Genomic DNA, 13,684 nt, shown 5'->3' on the forward strand with positions numbered 1-13,684 from the left:
CTAACTCATTCTGCATGCGACCAAAGCATCCACCGGGGTTGGGTACCCGATCTCCGCTAAGGTTGCTCGCACCCCAGCTAGTACCACGGGGAGGTAGAGAATCGGAGTTGCAGACAAGAGGTGATATGACCACTACCCGAAGGTTGGGTGTATGGGGTCTCGAGTTGCACATTGTCTACTTCACTAGCCCTCTTGCATCGTAAATATCTCAAAAACGCGTAAATTTTAAATTTTGAAAAAAATAGGTCGGATTGTACTTTTTACAGGTAGCAAAATGTCCAATTACTAGTAAACGAGTTATTAGCAAAAGAAAATGTCCCATTTCTAAAAGAACTAAGCTTTAGGCTTTCGGATGAAAAACTACTCACTCACCATCGGGAAGCTTCACTTTCATAGATTTTTAATTTAATCTAGTTTTATTACCTCAATAATTTATCTACAAAATTTTATTTACAGCTGATTTTGGTTTTGTCACAATCGTCGCACGCTACATTTCACCTCGTTTTTTTCTGCTTATTTTTTTTAAACCTATTTTGTTTTCTCCGTGTAAAATTTCTTAATCTGTGTTTCCGAATGAGCTTTTTCTTTCTTGCTACAGCTGGGCTATATTGATCATTCTTATTTTTTTCGGTTTTTATTATGCGTGCTCGGGACTTATGTACAACAACAGCAAAACGATTTCAGTTTCGTTGAAATTTTTTTTTGCGCTTTCTTTGTGGCTGATTTCTTTGCTTTCTTTTATTAAAAAAAACACTCGTTTTGAACTGATCATAATGGTATTTTTTCAGAGAATTCGAACATGTGAACTCATTTTCAGGGCTTCAAAAAATTTCAATACCTTGTTTATTTTGAAGCTTTAAAAACTATTTTTTTCTTTTAATATTTTTCCTTCTAATGTTCGAACCTTGATGGTTTAATCAAAATAATCAAAATTAACAGGTTAAAAATCGGTTGAAAAACTGATTGCATTTCAAACTATCCCTGTGAGTACATTTGTGTTAAGTTCTTTGTCCTGATTCAAAAGTGGCAACTATCATATCAATTTCACAGTTTTCAGAAAACTCTTCCGGGCATGAATACTTTTTCATGTTACCTGGATTTTTTTATGCGTGATGTTTATTCCCACCTCTTTTTTTTTGTTTTCTGCTTGATGTTTCTACGTTGACTTAACTTAACTTTTTTCACTTATTTTTATTTGAACTGACTCTTTGCATCACCTCGAGGGCATGAAATCACAACGATGTAATCGATCAACGAAAACGATTTGGATGATTTTCAGATAATTGAACATTTCTGAAAAAGCTGAAATTTATTTGATGATAATTATTAGATTGAAGATTTGGAAATCATAACTAAGAATTCAAGAATTCCTTATTTTAAATTTTTAATTTTGGTTTTTTAACTCTGAATGTTAAATTTTAAATTATTAATTTTGATTTTTTCTAAGGATTTTAAACGACTTTCCGACTTGGATTTTAAAGTTAAACCTACTGTTTTTTACTCCAACGTTGGAGTTAAAAAAAAGTAGGTTTTACTTAAAAATTCGAGTCTGATAGTCGTTTAAAATCCATAGAAAAATTCAAAATTAAGAATTTAGAATTTAACATTCAGAGTTCAAAATCCAGAATCTAAAATTAGGAATTACGAGTTCTTTATTCTGAATGCTAAACCCTGAATTCTTAGTTCTTCGATCCTTATTGGATCCTCAATACTAAAATTTACTACATATTTAATGAAAATCGTCTTCAAATATTTATTGGTTCTTATCGATTGATTGTCGTTTTCTTGTTAAGTTTGATTTGACTTATCTTGAAATGCTATTGTTGGGTTTCTGTGTTGGATAATGCTTGTTATAATTTTGTGTTTTATGAATTTTAAAGGTAAGTGAGACTTAATGTTGACGAATTTTCATAAAATTTTCGTTTTTCTTTTGAATTTTATATTTTTAAATTTGACTTTCAATTATTTGTGTTGGTGTCATTCAATGTTTGTGATGCTGTGTTCTAATCTTTAGTATTCTTCACAGATCACAGTGCAATGTTCCGATGCATATAATCGTAAATAAATCTAAAAATTCAACAGACAAACAAAAAGTCAGAAAACACAAAATTATAACCAGCATAATTCTATACAGAGATCGAATGACAGCAGTTCAAGATAAGCCAATCAAACTTAACAAGAAAACGACATTTAATCGGTAAGAAAATTTGAAGTCGAAATTCACTAAATAAGTAATGAATTTTAACCGTTGAGGAATATCCAATACGGAACGAATCATTGGAGTCAAAAACAGTCGTCGAAAATCCTTTTAAAAATTAACCTTATCATTCGTTCCATTCATAAAGAATTTTGAATTCAGAATATTGAGCTAAAAATTTCGAATTAAAATATTCAAATATTTATAAAGAGATCGAAATTTAGCACATAAAATTAAAAATTCTGAATTCAGAGCTCATAACTCAAGGTTCGGAATTGAAATTTTGGAATTTAAAACGGGAACTACAAATCGAATTGCTAAACGGAATACATTACTGTGTTTCGGAACCCGAATTTAAAAATATAAAAGACTAATATTTAAAATGGGAGTTTACAATCAGGACTCAATAAATTAAGAATTATAGTCAAGATCAGCATTCATTCCTTAGAGTCAAAAAGCTAGAAAATGCCGCTGTAGATTTCATTTGAGTGATTTCATTCCTTTAGAGGAAATTTAGAGCCCTTCCCAACCTTCTAGTCTAGAAAAATATACCTATGTGTATCGTCTAAAATAACATTCATTCACATGCACACACCAATAACATCTCACTGCTCCACGGTTCTTCTCGGTCACACTCGTCTGCTTCTTCTTCTTATAAAGGTACATCATCCGATTCCAGCTGCAGCGAGACAGACTTGGCCAGTATCGGCGGCGGTTTTGCTTTGTGTCAGATGTCCGAAGAGGATTCGTGCCCCTCGCCGACGTAACCCTCGTCCGGACTGTCTGCGAGTGGCCCGGTCAGATGCCTCAGCTTCCCGCTGCCATCGTTTTCACTTTCCGCCTCTTCTTCCTCTTCCCGCTGTTCCGGTATCACGTCTTTTTCCGTCAGGTCACCCGTTTGCGCGCTAACGCATTTCTTGAGAACCGGGAGTCCTTGGTTACATGGCCCGGATTGTTGAAGAATCGCGGGTGGAGGAAGGTAGGGTTGTTGATTTGTGAGCGGTATCAGCTGTGGATGGTAGCCGGGCAGGAATGCGGGCCACTGACCCGATTGTGTGGGTCCCACACAGAAAGCTTGGGGCTGTGAAGGGTTCATGAAGGCAACCTGCTGGACAGTGGACGATGCTGTGAGTTCTCCTTTGTAGCCTTCCGGTGGAGAGGGAAATTGACTTGTATTGTCCCCGGCTAGCTGTTGCTGTTGCGGGTATCCTTCGGCTGTGTATCGCACGTCGTGAGGGCCTCCGTAGAGTTGATACGTTTGAGAGGTTCGGGTGATGAATTCAGCATCGTTGGAGTAGCGAACCTTGTTTTGTTGTCCCTTCTGTCCACGGTTGTGCGGTAGCGTTCGATAGTAGTTGACCGCTGCGTTGTTGCCTTGGTTCATGAGGTTTAGGTCGATAGGGTAGCCGTTTTGATCCAGGAAACAGCCGGGACTGAGATGGATATCGACCTGATGCTGGTACATATCTTTGTTGATTCCTCGTGGCAGTGTAGATAAAGCTGAGAAACGAGGGTTGACGGGTCGGATACCCATCGGTTGTTGAAGATAGCTTTGTTGATAGCTGGCTTCGCTGCTGGCGTCTTGTACGCTGCTCTGTTCGTCGGAATCTTTTTCGCCGAGGTCGGAATCCATGGGATCCTGCCGGGATCGAATTTTGTTCCCGCTTTCGGCGTCGTTGATAAGGTCCGGGTTCTGGTCCTGGTAGCTTCGTGCCGACGGTGGACTACAGAACTGAGCTTGTCCTCCGAGGGTGAGGTTGTTCATGACCACTTTGTCGAGGTTGCTCCCGGCATTGAGATATAGGACCACGTCCTGTGGATTGGTGTCCCCTAGGGCTACGGAGCCATTGAGCTTGGCACAGGTCAACGGTTCTCCGATGTCGTTTGTGATGGATGAACACTTCTGACTGCCGGGTGTTGTATCGGAGCCCGATTTGCTTCGACCTTTTTTACTAGAACTACGCTTACCACTACTCCTACTACAACATTTACAGATTATGATACAAAGAATAAGAAACAGTAGAAACCCGGTTGCGGCACTCGCACCAACTATAACAAGAAAGTACTCTTGTGAAAAGGTAACCTGCTCAACGACAGGTTCTTCTTTGATGATGACGTGCAAGGTGTAGTTCGCTTGAACACGCCCTGCTGAATTCTCGGCTATACAGGAAAACGTTCCGTTGTCATCTGGACCGATGTTGTAAATCAAGAGTTCGCTTCGCTTTTCTTCACTACTCTCTTCGCCGTAATGATAGAGATGAAGATTCGGCGCCAGTAGACTGTCGTTTTGGAGCAACTGGTTCTGAAACCACCAGGAAACGGATGCCTCCGGAATGGCCGATACCGTACAGGTTAGGGTCATGTTGCGTCCTTCGGCTATTTCGTGGTATAGCGCTTGTGGTGAAACCACGGGAAGACATGCTAGCTCTTCGTGAGGGACACTTTTGATAGTTTGACCAGCGAGCCTTAGTGGGCCTGAGCATTTTGGTTCCTCTCGCTGAGGAACGTTAAAACTATTCAGCCAGGTATGGATGTCCAGCAGTCGGCAATCGCACTGCCATCGATTTGCTTGCAGGTTGATACCGTGCAAAGATTCCGGTAGCACGTGATTTCCCTGGATGGTGGTTATCCGATTGCCATCTAGCCGCAACCACTCCAGGTTGTCCATTCCGATGAAAGCTTCATCTTCGATTAGTTCTATCTGGCAGTTGCTCAACTCGAGCGTCGTTAGAAACGATAGGTATTTGAAGGCGTTCGTCCGTATCGTTCTTATGGGATTACCACTGAGCGTTAATCGCATTAGGGCCGGATAGTCGGCGAAAGTTTCCGTCGGTATCAGTGGGAGCATATTTTCCGACAGATCTAGCTCCACTAAATTTGTTAGGCCCTTGAAGGCCGTGTCCTGAATCTTGACTAGCTGATTGCGAGCCATATATATTTTCTGTAGATTAATCAAATCCATCTTCTTGAAGCGCTCGCTCTGCAAAATTGTTAGACTATTACCGGTAAAATTGAGCACCTGCGTTCCCGGATCCATTCCCTCCGGTATCCGATTGAGCATCCTTCCCCCGCATTCGACCGTTTGCTTCCCACCCTTCCATTTGCAGACGCAAACTTCGGCCGGGCACCCGTAGACCTGGCGCAGCGTCAAATTGATCAGCGCCCCCAGGATTAGCAAGTTAAGCCACATTTTCACCGCACACCCCCGAAAAATAGAAAACAAATTCCCACACCTCCGGACTTCTTACTTTCCCTCGTCCCCGGTGCCTAGCTCTACCCACAAATCTGCTAGATTTCAACTTGATTTCCTGAGATCCATTAACCGCAGCCCACTAATTGAGCTTTTCATTTTCCGGCCACTCTGATCCAATATCTGCTGTTGGGTTTAGGCGGAGAATGACGAGGACGAAGACGCCGGAAACCGGATCAGGCCACCCTCAGTCGGGGGGAGCAGTTGGGGTGTTCGCTTTTATGTTTAAATTGGCAATATTTGTTTCTGTTTTTTTCCCGAAGCACCTCGGACGAACGATTCAATCACCAGGCCACTTTACCCCCGTTTTGCTCGCTCGGACTGCGCTCGATGTCTTTCATCTCCCCGAAGAGGGGAGCACAAAATTGAAATTTCTGGTGAATGTTTTATGCGCTCTACTTCGTTTCTGTAAAAGTTTCTTCGGTTTTGTGTTTTTTTTTTGTATTCTGTTGTTGTTGTGTTTTTATTTCGTTCGAACAAAAAGGAAATCGGCACTTTTCGGGGACCACTCTAAAGTTTTCTTTTTGTGACTTTCTTTGGATCCGTCAAATTTAGCTTCAAATTCAATGAAATCACTCAATTTAGGTTTAAAAAAATCACAGCTTTGTGTTTTTCCTTACAAAACATTCCGTGGCATATGTCAGAGGAATTCTTTTTTTCCCTATCGGGATGTGTATTTTTTCTCCTAATTTAGCAAATAAAAACTCGCTGCCGGTCAGAAAATCTAAACACTATTGTCTGATTTTGAGTTTTTTTGCAAGCGGTCACAGAGAAGGTTCTGCAATTCGACCCACAGTAAATAGAACGCGAACGCCCGAGCTCGCTTTTCTCTACTATCTCGTTAGTGCAGTATAATTTTGCCTATTAAGGTGCAAAACTTATTTGTCTTTCATTTCCATTTGTGCACACGTACAACTCAGCTCTGTGACGGGACACAGCTGCTGCCAGTTGCCGGACGACAGACCGTGTTGTGAATTGACCTAGCGCGTTGATGATGTCTCTTCTTCTGCTTCAGTATCTGCGTCGCTCAATCTCCGGCACGTCTCGTCTCGGACCCGTGAGGCGCGAATGCTGCTGGGTTGTTGCTACGGGACAGATCTTCATCAACGTCGTGCTCGAGAGCACGATGAAAATCATGACCGAGTCATAATCTTTGACTCTCGGAACAATTCTTGACGTTTCCTCGCTGACTGGTTTCCGCTTTCGCTCAGCTAACGGTTTTTTAGCGCAACCGGATCAGTGGATGTTTCCCCGACTCCCAGATCCAGTTGCAGAACTTTGTTGTTGTGTTTGTGCAGTAAAGAAGATGTTGTTGCCTGACGGCGGTACTAATGTCAAGCAGCAGCAGTTGGGGCCTGTTTTTATCGTCGTGATAACGAGGATTCCCTGCTGCGGATGCTGCTGATGATGATGCTGTTAGAGACGATGATGATGACGGTGCAAACGCGGTCGTTGATTTGCTGCAATTGCACTGGCGGCAGCAGCGAAGACTTGGTGAGAGGTGACAGTGGTTCTGGCGTAGCAAATACAAGAGCTCTCGGTCCAGGAAATGTCGTGCTGGGTCATAGCATTTCATAATCGTCCGACGCTCTCGATGTTTGTCGGACGACGAAAACGACGTTCATCCGTCACTGCAGGCCGTTATTCTTGGACGAAAACAACAAATGACAACCACTGCTGCTGGGTCACCTGCAAAGAGACGAAAAAAAAGACGTGAGACTTCATTTTAATAATCGTACCTTCACATTCAAAAAGCGAGGAAGCGAGGATTGTTGATAAAAATAATTATTCTCTACAAATGCACAAGTATGGAAAAACGAATCCGGCAGCGCCTTTTACAAGAGAATAAAGTGTTTGCTAGAGCGAGAGAGACCGACTACCATCCACCCAATTGTCGTTGTCGAATCGCAAAAAGGGTTTCCCATTAATTGAGAGCTCCATGACGCCTCCCGCTTTTTGTGTTGATCTGCAAAAATGACGGAAATTTTTCACTAATTAAATCTCCCGTTTTTTTTTACCGTGGGTACGATCAAAATAAAAACAAACATTCCGCTTTCCGGAGCTCATAACAAAGTTAATTTGAGCTTCAATTGCAATGAATTAGCAAAATACGTTTGCCCGGTGATATTTGGATATGATTGTGTGGTTGGGATGGGAGCTCTTGCATTGTTATGAACTTTGTTACTTTGAGCCGTGATTTTTTGCAATATAGGTACATGCCAAAACCGACTTTGGTTGGATTTTTACCGAGCTAGCAATCAATTTGCTCAGAATAACTAAAAAGAGTTATAATCAAAATATCAGCTTTTAACACGTAAAAATGCTAGATGTCATCTTTAAAACTATGTTAAAGGATATGCGTGAAGAATTTTTTCTACATAATATCTCAGTCTTAAGCTAGATTCATAAAATGTTTACAATATTTTGTTTATCTTTATTCAAGAAACATAAAATTGCGGTGCTTCCCATTTGTTGATAAGAGCAAATCAGATTTTTTTTTTAAATTAAGGATTTTTTTTTGTCGTCGATTTAAAACACTTCAGTCGAATTTTCATCCTTGAACACTTTCTCAGCTTCAGTAGATTAACCCTCCAAAGCTGTTCGGGTCAATATTACCAGAAGCGCACGTCGTGATTTCACGATTCTTATGAATCTCAATTAAGACATTCACGCAGACACGTTTGTTGCTCACAAGAATAGATCAATGACTGACTTGTGTTTAATGTTGTCACATATTTGTTTTGTTTATTTCTATATCTAAAATATATCTAAAATATAAATTATTTCATCTCACCACTACATTTCTTCTCACCTCTAATCTTTATACACTTTTTATACATTTTAAAACTTTTTTCATTAATCTTGTCATACCTTATATCATCACTATATTCCATCTCACCTCTATTCTCGATAAAACTTTTAAAACGACGGATTTTATTTGATTTTTTACAAAAAAAAACAGCAGCAAACCTAGTAACGGCAATTTTTTAGCCATCCATCTTATCACCAGAATCCTAATGATTGAAAAATCGCAGCAGCCTTGACAAATTTTGCTGTTCCAGCCTTTCCGTTTTATTAACCGGAGGAACTGACAATCAGTGGCAGCAGACTTAAAAAGTCTTTTACCACCGGAAGGCCAAATCGAAACAAACAACCAGCAGCAGCAGCCTTGAAAACCTGCGCTTCCTAAGCCAATCCGTCTTTTCCCACCGGAAGGCCAAATCAAAATAAACATTCAGCAGCCTAAACTATTTGCACTTTATCAGTCGCTCCATCATATTTACCGAAGGAACAACTTAACAATCTGCGCATTCTATTCTCTCCATATTAATTTACAGTAGGATTATACCTATGTGGTTTATCTATAGGTGCGGACAAGACTACCGTTGCACGAGTGTGAGAATGAGTTTTTTCAATGTTTTGATTGCTACGTCACAAACGTTCAAGTGCGTCTCGACGTTGGAGTCGCCTTGCGACGACAGTTTTCATACGTACATCATGCCATCGAACTCGATCATCGATTGGAAGTTATAATCAGAATGTGCCCTAAGTCGGATAACATGTTCGGTATCATTCCTTGCAATAGCGGTTAGACAATGTTCAAATGATTTAAAAAAATCTATCACATCTTGTACTGTTGTACATTTTAAGTCGTTCAATTACAAAATTTGTTCAACATTCCGAGATACTGGCACTATACTCTAAATCAAACTATAAGATCTTTAAAATGAACCTGAATTCAGTATGTGAAATCTTGATTTGAGTTTCAAATCTGATATGGAAAACCTGAAATGTGCCATTTTAAACCTGAGTTCTTAATCGAAATGTGATCATAAATTTTGCACACTATATTGTCATGTGAGTTTTTATAAATCTACTTTTTTTTTATAAATTCACAATGAAATTAAAATCTGAATTTTTGAAACAGAATCTTTTCATAAAAGAAGGTTTTTGTTTTCAGTAACTGAAAAATATCAATGATACGGAACGGTATTCCTCAAATTCCTCAACATAATCTCCTCTTCCAGCTTTTGCTATAGGAACTTTTTACCGATCGTTGTTGTTGGTTCCGATTACAGGAAAGGTTTTTCTGGACAAAATTTTGGGAGCAAACGAATAATTTTGCAGATGAATCCGTCAAACTACTTCTTCTTCTTCTTGTTCTATCGTTGATTTCTCTTTTGAGCCATCAACTGGTTCATGGGGTCAAACTACTTCGAGAACCCGAGAAATGAATTTGACAACTGAAATCTTAACCGCATCGAGAATAATTTTACATTCACAACACGACGGCATCTCGAAAATTTAGTAACATTCTATCATGGTAACGTCAATAACAAACATTCTGGGACGTTGCTACGGTTTCATTGACGCGTTGAATTTTTGCCACCGCGACGGCGTCGTGTTACGTCACAATCGTTCATAAACAACTGTATGGATACAACGAACTAACACTAAAGTTTTTAGTTGACCCCACCTATAGATAAACCACATAGGGATTATACAGCAGCTTCAAAAATCTGTACTTTTTCGGCTCTCCGTCTTATTTACCGGAGTAACAAACAGTCATTGCAACAGCCTCAACAATCTGCGCTATTCCAGTCGCACCGTTTTAAATATATACCGGAGCGGGAACCATTTTCAAACCATCTGAGCTTCTAAGCCAATCCGTCTTTACCACCGGAAGGCCAAATCAAAACACACAATCAGCAGCAGAAGCAGGCTTTAAAGTTCGCGCTTCCTGAGCCAATCAGTCTTTGCCCAGCGAAAGAACCAATCAAAATTAACGATGAGCAGCAACAGCCTTGAAAATTTGCGCTTCCTAAGCCAATCCGTCTTTTACCACCAGAAGGTCAAATCAAAACAACCAAACAGCAGTAGGCTTGAAAATTTGCGCATCCCTAGCCAATCCGTCTTTTTCCATCGGAAGGCCTTATTCAAACAACCAATCAGCAGCAGCAGACTTAAAAATCTGCACTCCCTAGCCAGTTCGTCTTTTTTTCAGCGGAAGACCAACCCGTATTTTTTTCCATCGGAAGGTTAAATCAAAATAAATAAACAGCAGCAGCAGCCTTGCAAATCTGCGCTTCCCTAGCCAATCTGTCTTGTTTCACCAGAAAGGTACAATCCAGATAAACAATCAGCAGTGGCAGACTTTAAAATCTACGCTTTCTAAGCCACCGGAAGGCCAAATCGAAACAAGCAATCAGCAGCAGCCTAAACTATCTGCACTTTTTCAGTCGCTTTATCTTATTTACCGGAGGAACCTCAAAAGTCTGCGCTTTTCCAGTCGCCCCGTCTTATTTACCGGAGTATCAAACAATGATAGCAATAGTCTTAACAATCAGCGCTTTTCCAGTCGCTCCGTCTTATTTACCGAAGCGGGAACCAATTTCAAACAATCTGAGCAACAGCCTTGCAAATCTGCACTCGTCTTACCATATACACTATTATCGTGATTTCACGATTAATCTTAATTAAGAGATTCACTAAGAAACGTCTGTTCGTTTAAACTTCGTTGCTTCTCCTCCAGTGTTGTTATATATTTTTTTGTTTATTTTCATAGCTTTTATTTGTTATTTAATCATCATTCCAATACACAAAAGAACTGAGATTTTAAGAAGAGATCAAGTATGTTCTATGAAAATGATAATCAAATAAACGAAAAAAAACCAAAATATTAGATTAGAAAACCGGTTCATTGAGAAATAAGAAACACCGAAGCAAAGGCAAAATTGGATGTCTTTGTTTTAAGCAATTTTTTTTTCTACCGCAAAATCCAAGATAGAAGTCAAAATATTCATCGTCGATGAGATGTGTTTTAGAAAATTCCAAAAATCAAACTAAAGAAATTAAACACTTGCAGCTATCAAAAATTATAACTAACACGATAGGTGGAGTTGGAAAAATATAAAAAATGTGAGTTTCTTTACAATATACTGAAAAACTGTGATCTTTGAGAAATCAAGCACAGACCCTGATCATTTTTGACAACATTAGATTTTGGCAGCATCCGATTTTGGCACATGTGCACAAATCGAACGGTTTTTAGAAAGAACATTGCCTTACAAGTTTTGCTGTAGCAGGGTCAATAGAATTTCAATAAGCACAAAAGATATGTTTTTACGTTCTTTAATGGTGATAAAATACATCAACAAAATCGAATATTTCTAAAAAAAAATTAAGTACTCAAAAAGAACTGAAAGATTAAAATTTCATAAAATAAAAAAAAATACAAACAAAAGACAAAAATAAATTGAAAAAAACTTAAAATTATGGAGAAAACATTATGAAAATGATCGGAAAATGACTAAAAACTGCGGTAATGATGATTACAAATTTTTTTTTTTATTAAAGGTGGAAAAAACATGAAGAAAAAACATTCGATTTTTGCAACACAAAATGTACGGGCGTGTTGCTAAAATCGAACGAGGTCTGTATGTCCATTGAAAAAAATAATCAAGTTTAAGAAAAAAAAATCCGTAATTGGAATTTAGAAAATCGATTTTTTGTTAAACGAGTTACAACGATGCAAAGCAAAAATTGTGTGTACTTTTTGAAGAAAGAATTATTTCTTCCAGAAGTTCCGAGATAGTGGCCAAAACTTTCTTTGGAACCCCACAAATTTATACATTTATGGATCCATTTATTCTTGACAATTAAAAATATTATAAAACTAGCTAGATACATGGAACTTATCTGAAGTTATAAGCAATTTAAAGAATACCTCTTTTTCGGGACATTTTTCATTCATTGAACTGGAAAATCATATTGACCATTTAATATTACAGATTCGAGGAACTTGAATAAATTATTTATTCAACAGCTTTGGAAGGTTATGCTAGATACATAAAACGTATAAAATATTTTGTTTATCTTATTTCAAGAAACATAAAATTGCGGGGCTTCCCATTTCTGATAAGGGCAGATCAGATAATTTTTAATAAAGGGTTATTTTTGCCATAGATTTAAAGCACTTCAGTGAAAAATAATAGAAACTTTGTTTGAAAATTGAAAATGTTTCGACACAGTTGAAAATAAAAACAACAAATTTTCAGCAATTATGTGCAAAACCTATTGAAAAACAAATTTGAACAATAAAGAAATGAAATTTGTTACCAATTTTTAACGTTTTTTTTTATGTTAATTTTTAATTTTGTGAAAATCTGGCATCATTTTGATCAATGATGATCAAATGATGATGATCAAATATTTTCACATCTTTTGACCAAATTTCTTGTGGCTTCAATATGAATTGTCAATGATACAATGATTGTTATAGTGAAGTTATCAAGAATTTTCTGTACCCACCTGTTTGTTCAGTCATTGTACAGTTGAAAAAATTTTGTAGATCGAAGGTTGTTTAACTTAACTGAATTGTATGAAAACAAAATGAATTAAAAATAAGCTGAGAGAAAGATAGAAGATTGTCAATTTTAGAAGAGAGTGCGCTGCTTCAAGTGATTTCAATCTTTTTTTTAACTTTACTGTAGCTTCAATTAAAAAACTTACATAGAAAAGTTTTAAAAATAAGGCTATGATCATTTAGTATCCGGGCACTTAATTTCGGTGATAGCTAGGTTACTAGAGCTTGGATATGCAAAACTTTAGAAGCGTTGTGTTGGTTATGAAAAGGACTATCTTGCCTATTTTTTTCACATTTTTACGTTAACGTGTGTTTGAGATATTTACGGTACAAAAAGCCATGGTAAAAATAGTTTTGCACAAATTTGCTCATTTACGCATTTTGCGCCTCGGAAATCCATTATTTTTGACTTGACAACTCATGAACTGTTTATTTTTTTCTGATTTTTTTTGGTCCAGATGGTTGAGAAGTATAATGAGCCACTCTAGGATGCTTACGAAATTCGAACCAAGCATCGGAGTGGAACCCTTGATCTCAACTAAAGTAACAAGTTTATGGTTATTGGGGATAACTAAATGCAGACCCTTTAACTATGCAGTAAATCCGTTTCCGACAGGCAAAAAGTGTTGCCTGTCAAGTGGACACCCAGAAAATAACTAAAAATTAGCAGTTCCATGAATCGCAATCTGTGCCACCAGGTTTTACGCAATGTGACAGATGTGCTCTGATGGACCAAAAAATTTATGTAAAACCCGAATTTAAGAGGTCAAATTCTTCGAGATGCCTACTCATGAAAAGGTTTCAACCAGATTCCAATTGGTTTTTACAGATGAATTTGTGTAAATTATCATGATCTTGAAAAGGTTTAGCT

General features: G+C 38.3%; 1 protein-coding gene across 1 annotated transcript in view; it reads right to left on the reverse strand.

Annotated features, from left to right (window-relative positions):
- Positions 1-383: 383 nt before the first annotated feature.
- LOC129744364 (uncharacterized) overlaps positions 384-13,684 on the reverse strand; it is a 232,117-nt gene continuing 218,816 nt past the window's right edge. Inside the window, exon 3 of the mRNA XM_055736850.1 lies at positions 384-7,136. Within this exon, the coding sequence (XP_055592825.1) occupies positions 2,925-5,387 (2,463 nt within the window). The 5' untranslated portion in view covers positions 5,388-7,136 and the 3' untranslated portion in view covers positions 384-2,924. The remainder of the gene's footprint in view (positions 7,137-13,684) is intronic.

The sequence above is a fragment of the Uranotaenia lowii genome, chromosome 2 (genome assembly GCF_029784155.1).
Source record: "Uranotaenia lowii strain MFRU-FL chromosome 2, ASM2978415v1, whole genome shotgun sequence".
NCBI lineage: Eukaryota > Metazoa > Arthropoda > Insecta > Diptera > Culicidae > Uranotaenia > Uranotaenia lowii.